The 22,096-nt window shown below is 36.6% G+C and overlaps 1 protein-coding gene across 1 annotated transcript in view; it reads right to left on the bottom strand.

Annotated features, from left to right (window-relative positions):
* The window catches only part of npr1b (natriuretic peptide receptor 1b), a 66,729-nt gene that overhangs the window by 21,079 nt on the left and 23,554 nt on the right, over positions 1 to 22,096 (bottom strand). The window contains exons 3-6 of the mRNA XM_051721972.1: positions 11,165 to 11,352; positions 9,126 to 9,239; positions 6,312 to 6,447; positions 564 to 658 (exon numbers count right to left, since the gene is read on the bottom strand). Coding sequence (XP_051577932.1) covers positions 564 to 658; positions 6,312 to 6,447; positions 9,126 to 9,239; positions 11,165 to 11,352 — 533 coding nt within the window. The remainder of the gene's footprint in view (positions 1 to 563; positions 659 to 6,311; positions 6,448 to 9,125; positions 9,240 to 11,164; positions 11,353 to 22,096) is intronic.

Raw genomic sequence — 22,096 nt, forward strand, 5'->3', positions numbered from 1 at the left:
GGTATAAAAGTGAGATGGCATTTTATTCACATATTATTGACAGTAGGTAACAGCATTAAGAAACAGACAAATTACAAAGTTGTGTATGTGGGGGTCAGGTTTGCCAACATTGGTGGGGAAAAGCCAACCATCCCCATAATGGAAACAGCTCAATAAACATAAATAATACCCCAATGAAAACGTAAAAATGCAGAAAAGTTTGTGAGGATTAAATTTAATGTTAGTGGATAGAAAAGATCATTATCTCAGTATTAAAACACAGACAATGGATAAAGTCAATGGAAAGTCCCACAGTGATAGAAAACAAACATGTTAATGTGAAATGTGACAGTTTAACATGTTGAAAACTGACTTGTGTGGACATTTTCAGCAGTCCTTACTAGTTAAAAAGGCTCACAAATCCAAATCATATTTTGCAAGGTGTAAGGGTTAGGCTTAGGGATAAGGTTAGGGTATAGAAAATTGTATTACCTCTATATAAAAAAACCATTGTGTCTATGAGATGTCCTCACTAATGTAGTGAAACAAACGTGTATATGTATGCATTTGTGAATATCACTGACCTGAAAGTTGCCATTGTTGGTATCAGTCATGTCCCACAAGGCAAAATCAGTCTCTCTGTCTCCATTTTCATCAATTTGCACCAGACCAGTGACACCTGGAGAAAATGAGAGAGAGTGTTACAGACCTCACTGCATCAAATTCACACCTGAACACCAAAAACCTGACAAAAACATTAGCTGTGATAAAGTGCATTACAGATTTTGACCTCATTCAGGTTCATGAGCTGCCTGACTGTCACATCATGTTTTTTGTTTTGTTTTGTTTTTTCTCCCAATTTGGAATGCCCAGTTCCCACTACTTAGTAGGTCCTCATGGTGGCGCGGTTACTCACCTCAATCCAGGTGGTGGAGGACAAGTCTCAGTTGCCGCCACTTCTGAGATCGTCAATCCACGCATCTTATCACGTGGCTCGTTGTGCATGACACCGCGGAGACTCCTCATGTGGAGGCTCATGCTACTCTCCACGAGCCACACACAACTTACCACGCGCCCCATTGAGAGCGAGAACCACCAATCACACCACGGTGAGGTTACCCCATGTGACTCTACCCTCCCTAGCAACTGGGCCAATTTGGTTGCTTAGGAGACCTGGCTAGAATCACTCAGCACACCCTGGATTCGAACTCGCAACTCCAGGGGTGGTAGTCAGCATCAGTGATTGCTGAGCTACCCAGGCCCCCGAGTTTGTCATGTTAACTTTATGTTGGTTTAAAACTAAAGCTGAACTGTGCAACTGAAAGTATGTTTAAAATACTTTCTCCTATTCCTGCTTAAAATGCAGATTATATAATATGTAAGCCATTCATAGGTTGATTTTCCTGAAAAGTGTAAAAACTGTGGCACTATCATTGCACTGATTGTTTGAGTATTCTCACCAATGGCATGAGTTTGGGGCGGGACTATCTGTTTTTAGGCCAATGGCAGATGGAAGGAATGTTTATTTCATTATTTTTTGCATTTCTATTTGGTGACACTAGTGGCATAGAAATAAGTTTGAAAACCTCCTGAAATGTCTAAATGAGTGGTAAATATCAATCACTTTGCCACATTATGAGTAACAATAACAATATAATCACGACAATCACTAACACATTGCACATCACATAAACAATGTGTGCATCTGAAAGTTTGATCAAATCTGATTGCGTCTCTTAAAAGCTTCTGGTTGTGCCCAGTGGTTCCATCTCCTGATGAGGGTCAGGTAATTTCCTGTGGAGGCCAATCACCTCTGTAAATGGGCTACAGAGCCAAGTAGAGGAAGCACACAGTGACATTTAGACTGATATGAAAAGCTTAATTGTTATCAACCTAGAAATGTCAAAGCCACACTGGACAGAGAGAGAGAGAGAGAGAGAGAGAGAGAAAGACTTCACATTGCAAGGTGATGAGGATGGGTTTAATACATGAGTTAGATATGGACACAAAGAACAGTTATTAAACCATGATCAGCAATTATTAGCAATGCTCATCTTGTACAAATTATATTCGGACTGTTTTGGCACAGAAAGAAAGGAGGGTGAAGGGGAAAAGAAACTTCTGGACATTGGCACTTAACATCTCAATCTAACATGCTCTCCAGGGAAATACAACCTAAATTTTAAAGGATATTAAACCAGAAGAAATATCTGCTCATAGATTTTCCATTACAAACAGAGAAAAAGATTAAGAGGAAAACTGATAGAGAAAGAGAGAGTGTGTATATTGTGACATAGCCAAAAATAAATAAATGTCTCCATGCATCATATAATCAAAATAACAGTGAAGTGTAATGTTGAGTCATTTGCTGAGCTGAAGACAGGACATTCATTGTGGTGTGATGACTACCTCAGCAGGTAGCACAGGAAACTACTTGAGCATACTTACCGCATGCCAGCATTAAAAACAACATACATGGCAGAATGATGCTGAAAGCAGGAAAATATCATAAAATGAAAAAATACATCTTTCATTAACGCAATTGTTATTACCTTTTAGAAATCTTAGTGTTAAGCCCTCTTAAAAACATTGTATCTCTCTTGAAAAAAGTACAAGAGAATGTATGTCTCTCTCAAAATGTATGTTTTAATGTCACAATATTTTGTAAAGACTGTATATGATGGCTATATTTTAATAAAACTTTAGTTTTTTAATCAAAACTTAACTTATATAACTATACTATACTATAATACAATATTATATTATATATTGTATTATAGTGCATTTTAGTAATATACAATATTATATAGATTGTACCAACTGCACACTGTATTGAATCAGTCCTTCACAGACACAGCTGTGCAAAACCAGTATAGTATAACAGCACCATGTACTTGATCAAAAGATTTAAAAGGATTACATTATCTTTATTACAGAGGATGATTGTAGAAGTGTAACATGAAGTGGATCTCCTTCCCCCTTCAGATGTCATTTCAAAGGCAATAAAAATGTTTAGAACATTCTGTGCTTCCCGTCTATTCAGGTGACTGTATACAAAATAACAGGATATAACTCTGCTAGCATCCAGAGTAGTTATTAAAATGTTGAGTAGTTATTAAAAAGGGCAACAGTTTTAACAGATGTACTGTATGAATGCACTTCTAAATTTTTACAGAGATTTAAGTGCAATCATCAGTTAAACAAATCTTTCTGATAGTTATGAATGTCATACACACTTATACACACACATTGACAGCTCTTCTTTGAAAGCCTGGCTGATTATCTCTCAGTAGCACTGAGCCATTTTGTCCAAATTCTGTCCCCCAAATCAACTTCATTTTAAGCAGGTAAAAATAAAAATTTAAATAGGTTAATATTAACAGAAAAAAGTAGCTATTTTTACTCTTTTTATTTTCTTCTCTTTTTTTAGTGATTAGTGATGATTCCGTTTAGAAAAATAAGTGGCTGATAAGGTTCACTGCCTGTATGAACTCTAAAATAAATCAGAAAATGTTGTTTTGTTTTGCTTTTAATTGTTATATTCTTATATTCTCTGATGATGGCATAAAGGTTCCCTCAGATGAAAAGAAAACAAAACACATATACAAAGATTCAAGTAACAAAACAGGACTTTTTTAAAGCTGAAATGTATTATTTCTGCACCACTAATGTCATCAAATAGAATTGCAAAAAAAAAAAAGAAAAAAAAAATTCAAACAGCTTTCCTGAACCCTGTTTATTTCAGGGTTTTTGCAGTAAGCAGCATTCTGAAACATCATGTAAACGAGAACGCTGATGTTCTTACACTGTTTAAGGGATTAAAGGATTAGTTCTCCCAAAAATTATAATTCTCTCATGATTTTCTCGCCTTTAATCCATCCCAGATGTGTATGACTTTCCTTCTTCAGCAGAACTGATATGAAGATTTTTAGAAGCAAATTTCAGTTCTGTTTGTCCATACATTGAAAGCAAATGGGTGCCATGACACTGCTGGCTGTTTGACTGTCCAAAGGGCATATTTAGGCAGCATAAAAGTAATCCACACGACTCCAGTCGATCAGTGAATGTCTTCTGAAGCCAGCCGCGGCCAGTGCATTTTAAGTCTAGGCCTTCAGTGCGATTCATGCCATTAAGAAACAGTTTCACAATGAATAACACACCATACATTATGTTGCAGTCAACTAATAATACCAAATGAAACCTTAAAAACACATTTCATAATTTAGTATAGGCATCGGTAAATTGCATTCAGTTGACGTATGGTCAGTGGTAAAACTATAAATAAACATCGCGGGCAGGTGCGTAAACAATACAACGGTGGAAAAATAAAGAAAGAGCATGCACACTTCCGTATAGCTTTTAAATCTGTAATATCTTACAGCGTTTCAATCAAAGATCTTCTTCAGACATTCTATCAATTTCTTTGAAGATTGTTCCTGTTGCAAGGGAAGAATATCACAGTACAGTCTTGGATTTACTCGAGAAGTTTCTCCAATTATGTTGGTGATGTGCTCAACCGAACTAGAGAAGGTTAAAGGTGGTGGACAAAATCCTGTTGGTATGAACTGACATTTTTTTATACTAAAGCTTCATGTCAAACCATTTTTATTGACCTCTTGGACTTAATTCACAAAAGAACCTCTAATGACAGCAAAGATGACTGTAATTTCCTCACTTTCTTTTTAGATGCGATGTGTTTGTTAAATCAATATTTTACGATGTGAATGCACTCCATTAAAAAAAAGTTTATTACTGTTCGCATATACAATATGTTAAAAGCTTCCTATTCTCATTTACTAGTGAGTCTGAAGCCTTCCTTATATTGCGTTTCGTGGGCATGGATTATGATAATTGTGAATGAACGTGCACACGCACTCTATTTACGAATGTTTGGAATTCACTTACATACACAAGTTGTACTAACAAATCTGGGGAATACGAAGCGTTCGTGAATATTAATACCAGGTGTAAACAGGGCCTACATGATCGATGAAGCCTATGGTGAAAAAGGAACCTTGGGGCTCCATGTGCCACGAAACCATCTGCATTCACAGGGAGGGAGCTCAAGAAGAACAGAGAGATTAGAAGAAGAGAGGTGGAAGAGGGAACAGGTGGAAGGACAGATACGACAGATGCAGTAAAAGAGAGATATAGAGAGAGACAGAGAGAGGTGAGAGACAGACAGCTTGCCTGGGCTGAGCTGATTAGAGTTACCGGGAGGAGGAAAACTGCCAAAATGCCATAAGAACAATGAAAAAGGGAATAAATAATTACATGTATGAAGACATTATTCTAGGGAAGGTTGCCATGGTAAAGTAAAATATGGTAAGTGAGAAGACACTGGGTGAAAGAATGGCAGAGGACCAAGAGGAGCATATTGTCCCAAATGCTCACTGAAAAGACTCTGCACATACAAACCAACACTTGACCTCCACTTAACAATGACACACACTGTATATACAACACAGACCTGCAAAGACCACCAACATGTACTGTACCTTACATACTATACACTCAAACTCATTCGAGGGCAATGCTCCTATAAGGACTGTATACAAACAATAGATACAGTATACAGTCACTATACATTAAACAAAATGCATCTTTATAAAGGCACACAACACTTGATCAGTGGTAGAGATTGCCTTTTGGTATGCAGATGCATGTGAGAAAGCCATTAAAAACTCCACACACTCACCCTAGCACAAAACATCACCAGGCTGAGTGGTAAAAGGAATCTGTTTAAGATACATTTAAGTGTCTGCCTTTAGCCAACAGACTCCATCTATCTCCTAGTAGTTGAAAAGAAACATTACCATAACTATTTTCACAGTCATCCCCTTTGAGCAGAGTGTTAGACCAGAGATACATTTGTGCACTCTGTGACCTCTACAGAAAAGAGAAGAAAAATAAAGAAAAGCTATAATTCAGTCTTTCGTTAATCAAGATATCCCACATCGCTTTTGAACCTCTTAGACCTTACTAAAATGAATCAGCATCACATCACATCACATGTCATTAGTGCTGGAGAGATACATGGTTCTTCCATTGAACTATGCCAATATAAAATTACCATCATGGCGAGGTTGCTTCTCGCTCAGCTATGGAGCAAAGTAAACAAAGACAAATTAAATACTATTAAATAAGCTTTTTGTATTTTATGTTTTGCCGCACTGGAATTATGACTAATGTTAGTGGCAGTATCGTACCTCGTTTAGTTCTGAGACAACCCCTAGGTAAGGTTTATATTAATTTTAAGGGTTTCACAGTGGGGTTAGAGTTAGGGGTTAGGGTAAAGGATTTTACATATGTCACTGGGGATGTGTGCTTACCATAATAAGTTTGGTTCCACATTCTTTTTGTGACAGACTCTCTCGAAGGTCGTCCGTGTCCCTCAGAAAGACTTTCATTCAGAGCATGACAGTACAACATCAGACCATCATAGAAACCACCTGAGATGATGTTCATCTGAAATTAAATGCACAAATAAAACAAATAAATGAATATAATGATACTGAGCCAAATTATGCCAAAAAAAAATTCATAATAATCAATACCAGGCATGGTTAAAAAAAAAAATTATTGGCCGCATTCTATGGCAAGCCCTTTCATTCACAAGCCCTTTTAATAATTTGCAGGATATGAATTGCTATTATCAACAATTAAATTTTCAGAAGTTAGAATGCTAATTCTTGATGTCAGAAATGTAATTTCTATAGTGAAAATGGCAATTCTTGATATAAGTAATTACATTTGCACCACTACAAAGGTTCATTCTTGATATAAAAAATTAAGTCATCACTCACAGTAATACACATTCTTGATATCAAAAATAAAATTTCCATATGTAAAAACTGTCATTCTTGATATCTGTAATTGCATTTTTACTAGCAGAACTTCACAGTGATCTGTCATTCACTTCTATTAAAAAAACAATTACAGATAACTACAATTAGTTTCTTACTAATTTAAATTCCAAGAACACATACAGTATCAGCTACGTACTAAATTGGAGACTAATTAAAGATATCTAAAAAGGCTTTCTTAATAGTTACAATCACATTACAGATAACAGAAATTGACATTGCCACTAGTGAAAACCATATAACTGATATAAACATTAGCATTTCCACTAGTTGCAATTTAATTATTGATATCAAGAATGAACATTTGCACTATTAACAATTTAATTATTGATATAAAAACATATAATTTTTACTTGTAGGAAACACAATGCTGATATGTGAAACTGGAATTCCAACTAGTAAAAACATTATTGTAGATATATGTAATTGGGTTTTGAATGGGAGAGAATGGCAGATCATTGTGAAGTTTTCTAGTGAAAATGCAATTACATTTATCAAGAATTACAGTTTTTACTAGTGGAAATTTAATTTTTGATATCAAGAATGTGCATTTCTGCAAGTGAGGATGCCATTTTTTATATCATGAATTCACGTTTTTCCTAGTAGAAATTAAATTCCTGATATCAAGATGTAGCATTTTAACTAGTGAAAACTGAATAGCTGATATCAATAAATCATATCCTGCAAATGATTAAAAGATCAATTCGGCTTGCCAAAGATTATTGTGAAATTCTATTAGTGAATATGCAGTTACGGATATCAAGAATTACAGTTTTTACTAGTGGAAATTTCATTTTGATATCAAGAATGTGCATATCTGTGAGTGAGGATGCCATTCTTTATATCATCCTGAAAGGGACTATTTTGCGACAATGACTGTCTGGCTGACTGACAATGAAAATAAGTAAGGGACTGTAAGTTATTTCTTATTTACACTGTAAACATAATTTCTTTTGTGACAAGATTTGATCAGAATTACCAATCTGTGTTCAGCATCCACAGGTGCTGATGGACTTGTTAGATGCATTTTCTCGACACAAACTCTACTTTGAGCATGTTATTGTTCTGTTGGTTTTTCTAAACTGATCTTATGAAATGTTTGTTTTGTGCAATTCCTTTAGCAAACATCTGTCATAAATGAAAGGAAAAATGAAAGTGTTTTATCAGATTGCACAAGGATAACGTGCTTCCTCTTTCAAACCAGGGTTCAATCCAGAATCTTCATCTTTTAATCTTTTCTCTTTTATATTTAGACCATTTTACCCCCACAGTTTCATTTGCATGCAAGGGACCCAGAAAAACACTTGAGACTGGTTAGACTGAGACAATCTTAGACTTATCAGACATAGGCCTCTCAATTAGAATCAACGCTGAGGGGAAAATCCACCCAGCCTCAGACAAATAAACACAATCAGACGTGCTCATACTGCATGTACGTCTGGGAGAGAACTGTGTAATTCCTACAGGGGTTCTCTCAGAAACATACCTCACTATTAATCACAGAGATTAAGCATGAATATAAACAGGCCTCGAGGTTGGCACTGAATCTTTTAAACTTCAAGAGCTCAGATTAAACTAAGGTGCTCTTACATATCAATAAAAGGGCACGAGCTCTGACATAACTTTGAGCAGAACTCTTGGAGGTGGTTTCATGAATGCATATGAAGTCAAGGCCAAGATTAAATTTCACACTAAAGTGTACAACTAGTACATTAGAAGGCACACAAATTAGCCAGTTCACAGGAATTGAACGTAAATGCATGGGAATTCAGATTGGGGGTCTTTTGATGAACTCTATGCAACTTACAGCTGAACTGGTAAACAGCACATTCATTTCTTATATATCACAGAAAATTTTTACCAAAGTAGCATGTTTGGTGAGAGAGTGAAAGAGAGGGAGTACAAAAGCGCTACTGCAGCCTGTTTGTATCTATTATAGACTGAATAGATGACTATGACAGAAAAGGCTGTAAACACATGTAATGCACCTTGGCAAAGAAAAAAAAAAAAACATTCATTTATTCATTCTGAGCAGGTGAGTATCTTTAAGCACTTTATGAAAGAACCCTGGTTGTAATGGAGGCACACAGAGATTCTAATGAGACAAAAACAAACAGTAATTGTTAGAGAAGATAGAAAAGATGGCGAGCACAGTGGAGTCTTGGCAGAAAGTCACATTAATCCAAAAGAAATGAAAAATAGAATAGTATTCATAGTTTTATGTAAAAGAAAGTCCAGTTCAAGATGTAGACACAAACATTGAGCAATAATCTGTCTTACCAAAGAATCCTCCACTGTGAAGTTGAACATCCTTTTGGCATCTGATTTTAGATTAGTGACAAATTCTTTGTACTCTTGATTCTGGGGCTCTAGATAGGTCAGAATCTTCACACTCTAAGAAGCAAAATATACAATTATCATCAAACAAAATATTTACAGGGTTATGTCTGAAAGAGAGGCCTTAGCAAAATTGCAATCAGATGAGCTGCAAGTATCTGTAAAAACTGAAAACCTGTCAAACAATTATTTAACAGTTTCATTTTTTATTTATTTTTTTACTTACTCAAGTACTTCTCTCATAATTCCCAAAATAAATAGAAATAGCTTTTTTTTGTCTGGTAGGAAAATAAAGAATAACAATAAATGTTTATTTGTAGGTGTTTCTTTAACTTGTCGGCACTTTGGGCTTTGTCGCAATTTATATAAAAATGTATATAAATCATTTTCACAAAATGAATATAAACATTTATTGTTAAGACCATGTTTATTTCACCATCATGCATCTGTCCTTGTTTATATATTATCAACGCTTAGAATAATTTAGAATGAGATACCTTGCAATTGCGCAACTGTGAGTCTGTCATAATCAGACAAAAAACTGAAGTCCCCCCTCCATTGTACGAATTGGTATTGCCCAAATAGTGTTGCACAATCCTCCTCTAGCATTGACGGCGGTATCACATGGTACCTGTTTCTTTTCTCAGCGAAGGCCAGGATGGGCCAATCACAGTCGCTTATTATTACTGAATGAGGATTTTTAAAAATGCTTTTATAGATAATGCTGAGACTGATTTCCATTTACAGGTATAGGCAAATATCAGTTTTTATTAAAAATAACTATCCAGTGTAAAATATCTCCAAAGGTTTATAAAACGTTCGGAGATTTAAACGCGGATGCGTGGAAGATTCGTTTTTTTTGTCTGTTTGTTTGTTTGGGTTTTTCTGAGAGTGTCAAACGCCCCCTGCAGAAATAAAACTTTGTGTCTCACAAGACCCAGTCATTGGCTGACAACATGTGCAATTTTGGTCTGTAGGTCTGTTACCCACACAAAACTTAAAATATAACTTAAAACGGAGCAGTTAAGAATTTTAAGTTTCTGATTCTTTTTCTGAATGTCTAATATGAAACACAGTGTATATATATTTAAGTGTATGCAATAAATATAATTTTTTTATTATCTGTGCATTAATTTGAACTGTTATTATGCACAGTTTAATGTGTTGTAATGTAATCATTTTCAACGAACACATTTTAATTAAATTCAATCACACACACAGACAAGAAATAAGAGCAAGAATGTAGGGGGTGTCTAAGTTGATGTGTGTGCTGAGGAGATTCTCTGAGGTTTTTTAAGGCTCAAAAGACCAGAACACTTCTGATGATAAGCTACAGAAATGATGGAAAGTGTCTCTCTCCTCCATCATATCAAATCCTTGTGCGTCTGGTAAAAACCGTAGAACCACATCTTTGGAGAAACTCATAAAACTAAGGATGATTTATTTGTGTGTGTGTGTGTGTGTGTGTGTGTGTGTGTGTGTGTGTGATGAGTTTGTGTGGTTTATGAGGACATTTTTTTAGGTTACAAACTGGTAATTACAAGGGTATTATGCTATAAATGTGCTAAAAAACATTTCTAGTGTCCCCATAATTCAAATCGCTTAAAAAACATACTAAACTATGTTTTTTTGAAAATGCAGAACGTTTTTTGTGAGGGTTAGGTTTAGGGGTAGGGTTAGGGGATAGAATCTATAGTTCGTACAGTATAAAATTCATTATGTCTATGGAGAGTGTGTGTGTGTGTGTGTGTGTGTGTGTGTGTGTGCATGTTTGTGTGTGTTATGGGTTCCTAGGATGGCTTACTGTATTGACATGGGGCTTTAAAAATATTGGCTAGCTTTGAAAAGGACAGCTAATAATGACACTCTGTTTTGACATACCACCAGCCTGATTAGCAGTTATGTCTCTGTTTATATCTATCTGTCTGTCTTGCTCTTTATCTATCCTAATCGCTATTTGCCTGTTGCAGGGCTTTAATCACCTGGAAGGCCTCCTTTGCAAGGGCATCGTCTGGGTCACCTCTTATCCACGGCTGAGAAGGCTGGGACTGCAAACTACGTCCAAAGATGTCAATGTAGAAGAAGACAAACTCCTCCTGAGGGAGACCTGCCCTGCGGAAGTTCACCATCAACTGACGGAAAACATCCTGAGAGCAGCACACAAATACCACTGCAACCAGAAAGAGGAAAGAGAGAAAGAATTACATTTTCAGTTGTGATCAGGGTACAAAACTTTTTTTTCAACTGATAATGGCAAGTGAAACTTTCACTACCATAAATATTTATAAATGGCCATGAAACTGTATTTTGCATTATTTTTATTTTTTTTACAAAAAAAAACTTTTTGTCCAAATAAATTACAATTATTATCCCATTATGATCATTTACTGTAATTATCTAGCTATTTATTCCCTTTTAGTGACAAATAGTGTGTCACTTGAAGATTCAAGTATGAGATGAGTCTTCATCTCACAGTGAAACAGCACCTGACATAAAAACATGAAAACACATTATGTTTTTGTACCACATATTCTTGCTTGGGTGGTTTAAAGCAGTTTTTCATATGCAGATCATATGGAGATATAGAGAGAAACAAACTTAACTAGGCATTTTAGATAAACGTCTGTGGTACTTTTTAGGTAAAAGTCATCAGAAATTGTTTTCTTTTACAAATGGTATGTGTTTTAAATCACTCACATCACGTTTCTGACTAGCCACTGGCAAGCAACTCAACAGCCAATTTTTATTCTCATTTGGTGCATGACATTTGTTAATTTTTACCCTGGTTGTGATTTGTTGTAGTTGTAAGTACTACATCTTTTAATGCAGTGTTTGTTCTCACAGAAGTAAAATGTTGTCTCATCAAATTCAGAAAAGTAAAAAGGCATGAGCCTTGGGTTTCCTCATAATTCCCTCCCCTGCATACACAAACACACATTCTGACTCTATGGAACAAAGAAGATATCTACTGCATTTCCTTCCTAAGAGATAGGAGCCCAAATAGCTTTGGTACTCCCATTCCTGCTTTTACCAGAACTGACGTAGTCATCAATACTGTAATGAGATTAGCTCAGCATAAAGTGTCAATTTAGGACATTTAGACAGGAATTAGCAGTAAGGCATGTGTGTGTTATGATGTTTATGTGTGTGTGTCGATATTGATGCATTAGTACATTTATGGCATTGAATCTGTCTGTACTCTCCATTCTTTGCTTTATGAGTCATACTATTGGAAACCATCAGAAGTGGTTTCTCATGAATTGTTAAAATTTAAACAGAAGAAACATTCTATATTTCCATAATTAATTTGTTACTGAACAGAGCTAAACAGGGTGTTTCGTAGGGAACATATTTCATGTGAGACGACTGTAGAGCTTGTCCTTCAGGTTTTTGATCATACAAAAATAGACAGGTGAGGGAAGGAACCACAAATAAGGGGGAAAAGAGATACGGACTAGAAAACAAAATGCTTCATTAGCTCTGATCAGGGCCGTAATCACAATATACTTTGAGGAGGACAAGTCCCCCCCAATAATCAGAGATGGCCAGATTTCCCCCAACCCCCCCAATAATTGATATCCTTGTAGCTGTTCTGCTGCACCGCTCGTCAGTGTCATATGAGATAGCCAATCAAATAGATGAAGGCGGGACTCAAGTTTAAGGTGCTAACCTGGAACCATGTGGATTATCCCGGCGCCACACATCATCAAGAAATTCAGGTTAAGAGTGTTTGTGTCATATGAGATGTAAGTATTTAACTAAACATGCAATATTTGACCTCTGTTTTATGATTGAAATGTTATACCGACCAACATTAATTTCCAAGGGTGCAAACTATTCACCATTTTGAATTTAAATATGTCATGTACAGTATGTGATTTGTATGTCATTCCTGTGAATGTGAAAACATTAACGGAGCAGTTTTCAGCGAATCAAGCTTAAGACAAACGCGAATGTTTGTATATTGTGAAGGAATTGAATGAATGTGGTAATCTGACAGGCTTTTGAAGTAGCTTTTTAGAAAATTCTCTTGACATTGTCTAAGAAAATTATCTATAAAAAAAAACACAAAGTAGAGTGTTATCACCCAGATCAGAACTAGAATATGGTAAGACCTAACTTGTGACTTCTATTGTGCTTTTAGGTTTTGGCAAGAACAGTGTCATATATTCTTAATGCAAATATTATTAGGTAACAATTTAAAATCAATGTAAGATTTTCTAAATTATTTAATTATGTCTTTAATTAATTCTGAATTTTGTACAGCATCTCCTAAGAGTCTACTTTTATAATAGACTGTTTTTTGAGTATCTCTTGTCAAGGTCTTTGCTTAAAAAATTAGCCACCATTTAAAGGAGTAGTTCACCTAAAAATGGAAAATGTACTTTTACTCACTCATTTACTCACCCTTATGTTATTCAAAACCCATATGCTGGGTTTTTTATTGAAACATAAAAATAGATATTTTAAGCAGCTCTATTCCATAGAATAACAGTTTATAGTGAACAGGAGCTATCAAGCTTCAAAAAGTACAAATACTATAAAGCACTATTAAAGATTCAGTATAAAAGACATTATAACAGTAGTCCATATGACAAGTGCCCCTATATTCCAAGCTTTCTGGGCCATACAACAGCTATGTTTTGTATGAACTACTTTTATGGTATTTTTGTAATGATTTCTTTTTTTCTTTGGACCTTGACAGCAGTGGTCAATATGAACTGTTTTTGTATGGAAAAGAGCAGCATTAGGATTCTTGAAGAAAATATTGTGTTAATATTCTACAATTTGAGGGCAGTAAATAATTTTTCTATTTTCCTTTTGTTAGCCAGCTGATACAGTCATGTCATTTTCCAGATACATCAATGATGAAAAGAAATTCAAATTATATTAATCTTTTCTTTGAGACAGCACAAAAAAGAAAGAAAAGATGACTGAAACAGGCAAATTGCTAGCAATGCAGACACAGTGTTTGTCTTGTACTGTGTGATCTTTAAAAATACATGTTTCTTGTAAAACCAAAAATCATAAAATGTTGGGCCTTTATCGCATTTCAAGCCTTTATTCAGAAAATTATTGCATTCAGCGCCTTTACTATATTAAAGGACCACAGAGGACCATTATATTTATGACCTCAACGCCCGTGACACCCCCCCCCCCCCACAAAATGGTTCCCCCCCAATGTTCAAGACATGGTTACGGCCTTGACTCTGATAAAATCAGTGAAGTGATCACAGAGAGTGAGAGAGAGAGAGAGAGTTTGAAAGAAATTGACTCCAGACCAGACACTCATTTGCAGGAGGGGTGTAATTACAGAAGACCTACTCTAACAGCCACTGTGTGTGGGTGGGTTTGGGTGGTTTAAGAGGACATTTTTTTAGGTTACAAACAAGTAATTACAAGGATATTATGCTATAAATGTGGTTTATGATGACATTTCTAGTGTCCCCATAATTCAAATCACTTAAAAAACAGTAAACAATGTTTTTTTGAAAATGTAAAAATGCAGAAAGTTTTTTGTGAGGGTTAGGTTTAGGGGTAGGGTTAGGGTTAAAATCTATCGTTCCTACAGTATAAAAATCATTATGTCTATGGAGAGTCCTCATAAGGATAGCCACACCAATGTGTGTGTGTGTGTGTGTGTGTGTCTGTCTGTCTCTGTTCTGATTTCAGTTTGTGCATGATAATGAACACAAACTGAGAGATGGATTTTGCATTTTGGATTAATTCTGAAATTGAAGAACTTTCTTGCAGCTCTGTCGAAATAATGAGGAACATGAGTCAAGGATAATGGCAAATATGGACATCCATCCATCCATCTGTTTGTTCATTAACCTTAAAAAATACCCTGAGGACTAACAGGTCAGTATCAAGTGAGAAGGTCAGACCAGGTGACAGGATATAGATAGAGACAGACAGTCCAGTCACCCTGTCTTCACTCTAGCTTTCTCTCACTCTCCCTCACTCTCTTTGTATTGGCAGATCTGGGTAGTGAAGGAGTCCAATGACAAGGTCCAGCTAATGTGTCTCTGAGTATGGGATCTAATATGTCAACAACCAACTGTCAACAATTTGAAAGTAGTGTCCTAACAGGGCTAAAAATCATATCTATGACCTTAATTCAATATACATAACACAATAGTCATGCTTAACGCAACATAAACACAATAAGACAACAAGACTTATTCAATTAATCAACTGCAGACAGTAAAGTATGTAAATATGTAAATAAGCTGCCAAATGAATAAATATAAATGTAAATGTAAGTATAAATAAAAGATTAAAAGGGATCACTGTAAAAAAAAAAAAAAAAAAAAAATCTAACAGCAATCTATTGCAATTCTTTAATACAATAGTTTGCTGTAGAAAATGTTGCATTGTGGGAGATAAAAAGCAGGCTCATTGTGATGTTTACAGTAAGTAACTGTGACTTGCAAGGCATTTTGGGAAAAAAAGGCTTATACAATCTTGGCAAAAGCTAGTGATGTTTTGAGCCATATATTTACATAGCTGTTGCACAATCTTCATGCTGTTGACACATAAAAACAACAATGTTCCTGTGGGGGCTCAGTTTCAAGTCCTGCCAGGGGCGTAGATTCCAGGGGGTGGGGGAGGAAACCACTATACAAAACAAGCAAGTACAACCCCCCCAATAATTATACCATGATCAATGGAAACATGTAAATTCTTCATACTGTAACCCCCCCAATGTTGAAGCCAAAACTATGCCCTTGAGTCCTGCCACCCTGCAGCCTTCACACCTCTGTCTAATAAAAAGTACAATTCAGCCTGTGTAGCAGTGTCACTGAATTTTTCCCCCCCAGAAATTTTATTTAGTAAAATAACAGTATTGCTCTGCATTATGGGATCCTAAAATGGTGAAATACAGATAAGCCCTTGAATACTGTAAGAATGTATGCTTGGGCGATGCACTTAAAGCTTTATGGGGACATGTACAAAAGTTTTTATTCAGAATTTACAGAAGTCTTAGCTATTTAGTGTAGTTGTTTTGTTATAAATTGTTGTATATTGTTGAAGACAACATTATGGTAATTGGTGTTCTCTTGAGCTGGAACCTTGGACCTTCTTTGCTATTATATAATTATCTTCCGGCCAATGTTCTTGTGTTTTAGTAGAACACAATTGGTTGCATTGTGTTACTTCGAAGAACAATAAAATGCTAAAATATTAGTCAGACTTTTAGTCTGATCATAACTTATCACTGTAAAGAAATTATATATTTAGAAGCATTCAAAGGGAGTTCTGCAAATGTGATTTTAGTAAGTTGAGTGTCTGTTGTTTCCAGTAAACTTATGAATTGTCAGACACACACAGATATCAATATTTAATAAACTACTCAATACTATCAACACCTCCTGTGACCCCACTCCTCCTATTCAACCTGCACTTAAGATCCGTGAAGAGGATGTGTGCTGGTCTTCTGGAAACAAAAGACAAGGAAAGCACAGGGCCCAGATGGTGTTTCATCCACTTGTCTAAAATCCTGTGCTGACCAGCTGGCCCCCATCTTCACATAGATATTCAACAGACCACTGGAGCAGTGTGAAGTTTCCTGCTGCTTCAAATGCTCCACCATCATCCCTGTCCCAAAGAAACCCCAAATCACAGGACTTAATGACTACAGAACCATCACTTTGATGTCCGTGGTCATGAAGTAATTTGAGAGACTGGTGTTGGCCCACCTGAAGGGAGGTTGAACAGCTGGCTGTCTGGTGCAATCAAAACAACCTGGAGCTGAACATGCTCAAAACAGTGGAGATGATAGTGGACTTCAGGAGGAACACCCCAACATTGACCCCGCTCACCATTCTGAACAGCACTGTGGCAGCAGTGGAGTCATTCAGGTTCCTGGACTCTACCATCTCACTGACCTGAAGTGGGAGACTCACATTGACTCAAAGCAAGTCAATATATATATATATATAGTCTTATTGTGCATTTCTATATATAATTATATATTCTATTCGCTTTTTATTTTTATTCTATTTTTTTTTCTATCTCTGTCTTGTTGTTGTATTGTTTGTGCTCTAGAAGCTTCTGACACCAAGACAAATTCCTTGTATGTGTAAGCATACTTGGAAATAAAGCTCATTCTGATTCTGATTCTGATATAGCATTAGAGTATTCAGCCAAGCAAGCTCATAGACAAGTAAACAACTGATAAAAAGATAAAAGCAGAAATAAATCTTTAGCTATTTGGGGCTTACAGCAGCAGTGATCAGCGAATATAAGAGAAGTTTGTATTTGATGACTTACAGAAATCATATTTCAGTTTGTGATTCCTTTGAAATTGTTTCGAACTGTGGTATTAGGGCAACAAAATAAACTGTACAGTCACATTCCTGAAAGTGAGAGCTTTAATTTTATATATGAACAAGGTAGATGTTGTTCTAAATTATTGGAAACTGGTTTTGGCACACACATTTTGTATCGGTGAGCAAATGTTGCCCTCTCACCCCTTGCTGTGAGTGAGTCATAGGTTCTGTTCTCTGGTGCTCTTGGCGGAACAGCCCCTGTGTCTGCAGTCGATGCCGAACTAACCAGAATAAGTCCATTGCATGATCTGCCCACATACCTGTTGCCATGACAAAAAGCAGCTGACTATCACTGACAGAAAGAAAGAAAGAAAGAAATAAAATGTACTGTCATATACAGTACATTGTTTTTAAATAGTGTATAGAGTACAATAAATAGTTTCATGGCTGATAAGAAATATTTATGGACAGTATATTTTCTCAGTTCCCACCACTGACTGGTGTGGAGTTAAAAATTGGGTCCCTGTCTGTTACCCTTCCCTTTGATCAACAATTAAGGTCGGCAGTAAATTTTTCTAAAGAATATCGACACTACAGTTGCAGGCACAACACTCCAGCAGCTAGACAAAGTGATCAGAGCAATTACTGCAGGAAATAGCAGCAGTTTTATTGATCTGGAAGGAATCCTTCAAGGCTCAGTTTTCATGTGTCTGTTGACCAGGTTGAGTGGCGGCAAGATGGGCAAACAGGCACACAGACGGGCTTTATATGAGCGCACTTATTCAGCTATTTGTTGACAAGATAATCCTTATGAGCCTTGAGTGTTCTGACAGAAGATGAAAGAAATGGAGAGATGTGTTCAGACTCACTCTACATTATAGGGTGAGACAAAGCATCAGGACAGAATCTCTCTGAGACAGAAAAAAAAACGTAGATTATCACGATTTGAATTCAACAGCATCAAACGGAGCAGAGAGAGGAAATAAATAAAAGCTTTAACCACAACTCACACAAGAGCTTTCTGCTTGGCTGTTCTTAAGAACACAACAAAGAAAAGGTTAGATGGCATCTGTAGTAACTGCATCAGCATTTCTTTAACGTTCATGGTCATACAGTATATGAATGTTATTATAGTATTTATTCATATGGACTGGTGCACCAGCTGTGCAGCTTATGACCCAGATGCCATCTTACTATAGCTTAAGGGGTTCAGTACGGTAATTGGTGCTGGTACTAAACACTAATGGGATTTTTACTCATGCTTGTCAACAGTAATAGACCAATGCAATGAAGTTTGCCATTCCATTCTTGAAAATACATTAAGTACTTTCAGAGGGGATTGTTTGACAGAAATCTTATGTTTGACTATGGAAAAACCAATTTGCTAAAAGTGTGGACTCCAGCATGCACACATCTGTGAAAAAAGCTAATTCGGGATCCATTCAGAGTCATGTCTGTCACGTTTCTCCTCTAATGCTGCTTAACACAAGGCAGTATAGGGTTACAAATTCTATTAGCGCAGGATATATGATCTAAAAGAGGTCTGCCTAACATTACTTCATGTTAGAAGTGGATGTGAGGTCCTTTTTTGTGTTAAACTGAACCTTAAGTTCTGCTGTTAAAATTAACATAAAAATACTGTAGAACTTAAAGAAATGTTCCAGATTCAATGCAAGTTAAAGGGATACTTCAGCCAAAAATGAAAATTCTCTCATAATTTACTCATCCTCATGCCATCCCAGTTGTGTAATACATTTTCTTTCTTCTGCTGAACACAAAGATTTTTAGAAGAATTTTCAGCTCTGTTGGTCCATATAATGCAAGTGAATGGGTACCTAAATCTGAAGCTTGAAAAGCACATAAAGGCAACATAAAAGTAATTGAATAGACTCCAGTGGTTAAACTGATTTCTCCAGAAGTGATGTGATAGGTGTGGGTGAGAAACAGATCAATATTTAAGTCTTTTTTACTATCAATCTCCACTTTTACATCCTTCTTCTTGTATATTTGGTGATTCACATTCTTCGTACATATCAGCACCTACTGGGCAGGGAGGAGAACTTATAGCAAAAAATTACTTACATATTGATCTGTTTCTTGCTTCTGAAGACAGATTTAAATACTGGAGTCATATGGATTACTTTTATGCTGCCTGTATGTGCTTTTTGGAGCTTCAAAATTTTGGTACCCATTTACTTGCATTGTGAGGACCTACAGAGCTGAGATATTCTTCCAAAACAATGTTTGTTATCAGCTCAAGAAAGAAAGTCATACACATTTGGGATGGCATGAAGGTGAGTAAGTTGAGAGAATATTTAATTTTGGGTGAACTATCCTTTTAAGATTTTTCGATTACCACAAACATTTATTTAGACTCATCCATCCTTTATAAAAAAATTAAATAAAAAAAAGCAAAAACATTGGTACATAAAGTCCATAAACGTTATAATACTCACTGTTTCAAAAGTCTAGCCACAGGATGCAAAAATTATACTTTAACATGAAAAGTTATATCCAATATCACACCTTTGTTGTAGTGAGAACAAAACCCTGTAATTCTGGGATTGGATTTAATTTAAGATAAATAAGACATGATGCCATGCAAGGTTCGGACGTGTGAAAGGCGAGCTCTGCGCACTTTGCTAGTTTTGATAGTTTTAATTATATAAACCGGTGAGATTCAATACACCCTGATTCATACCTGTTCTAGGAAGACAATATGTCAAAGAATTAAAAATCCTCGGGCTCTGGAGACATTAAAAGACACTTATGTGCTCAAACTGACACCACTCAGGAGGCCTCGAGCCTGGGAGTCGATTTGACCAGAGAGATGACAGAGATTCGGTGAGAATTGCTGAACCGTATCGGTAATGCTGACGAAGGTCATTGCTGATTTGGAGGATCTTGCTGCAATATGGATGTCGAGAAATGAATCGATTATCTGGAGTCATCGGAGAGGGAATAAGCTGCTAACCCACTATCGACCAAGGCAGATCTGGAGCACGTCTGGGAAAAGTTGGAGGATATGGAAAATAAAATCATAACCGGTGGAATAATGTCCGAATTGTTGGAATTCCTGAAGATGAAGAAGGTCGAGATATGGTAAAATTCCTGGATGGTCTCTTTCCAAATCTGCTTGACATAACAGGTCATAAGATGGAAATCAAGCTCACAGGGTCCCGGCTCAGCGATCAGCTGAGGGAGACAGGCCCCAATCAATTCTGGCCAAATTTCTGAGATCATCCAATAAAGATCTTGTGTTACACAAGGCGAGGAGTAAAGGAAGGCTTTCTAGGAAGAACCACAGCATTTTCTTGTTCCTAGACTTTGCAAATTCGACAAGAGAGAAACGTGATCGATTCAAGGAATGCAAGAAACTCTTACATCAATGGAAGGTCGCTTTTGCTCTGATGTTCCCGGCCAAATTGAGAATACAGGTGCATCTCAATAAATTAGAATGTCGTGGAAAAGTTCATTTATTTCAATAATTCAACTCAAATTGTGAAACTTGTGTATTAAATAAATTCAATGCACACAGACTGAAGTAGTTTAAGTCTTTGGTTCTTTTAATTGTGATGATTTTGGCTCACATTTAACAAAAACCCACCAATTCACTATCTCAAAAAATTAGAATATGGTGACATGCCAATCAGCTAATCAACTCAAAACACCTGCAAAGGTTTCCTGAGCCTTCAAAATGGTCTCTCAATTTGGTTCACTAGGCTACACATCATGGGGAAGACTGCTGATCTGACAGTAGTCCAGAAGACAATCATTGACACCCTTCACAAGGAGGGTAAGCCACAAACATTCATTGCCAAAGAAGCTGGCTGTTCACAGAGTGCTGTATCCAAGCATGTTAACAGAAAGTTGAGTGGAAGAAAAAAGTGTGGAAGAAAATCGATTCAAGAATTTGGGTGAACTTCACAAGGAATGGACTGAGGCTGGGGTCAAGGCATCAAGAGCCACCACACACAGATATGTCAAGGAATTTGGCTACAGTTGTTGTATTCCTCTTGTTAAGCCACTCCTGAACCACAGACAACGTCAGAGGCATCTTACCTGGGCTAAGGAGAAGAAGAACTGGACTGTTGCCCAGTGGTCCAAAGTCCTCTTTTCAGATAAGAGCAAGTTTTGTATTTCATTTGGAAACCAAGGTCCTAGAGTCTGGAGGAAGGGTGGAGAAGCTCATAGCCCAAGTTGCTTGAAGTCCAGTGTTAAGTTTCCACAGTCTGTGATGATTTAAGGTGCAGTGTCATCTGCTGGTGTTGGTCCATTGTGTTTTTTGAAAACCAAAGTCACTGCACCCGTTTACCAAGAAATTTTGGAGCACTTCATGCTTCCTTCTGCTGACCAGCTTTTTAAAGATGCTGATTTCATTTTCCAGCAGGATTTGGCACTTGCCCACACTGCCAAAAGCACCAAAAGTTGGTTAAATGACCATGGTGTTGGTGTGCTTGACTGGCCAGCAAACTCACCAGACCTGAACCCCATAGAGAATCTATGCGGTATTGTCAAGAGGAAAATGAGAAACAAGAGACCAAAAAATGCAGATGAGCTGAAGGCCACTGTCAAAGAAACCTGGGCTTCCATACCACCTCAGCAGTGCCACAAACTGATCACCTCCATGCCATGCCG

The sequence above is a fragment of the Myxocyprinus asiaticus genome, chromosome 16, assembly GCF_019703515.2.
Source record: "Myxocyprinus asiaticus isolate MX2 ecotype Aquarium Trade chromosome 16, UBuf_Myxa_2, whole genome shotgun sequence".
In the NCBI taxonomy this organism is placed as follows: domain Eukaryota; kingdom Metazoa; phylum Chordata; class Actinopteri; order Cypriniformes; family Catostomidae; genus Myxocyprinus; species Myxocyprinus asiaticus.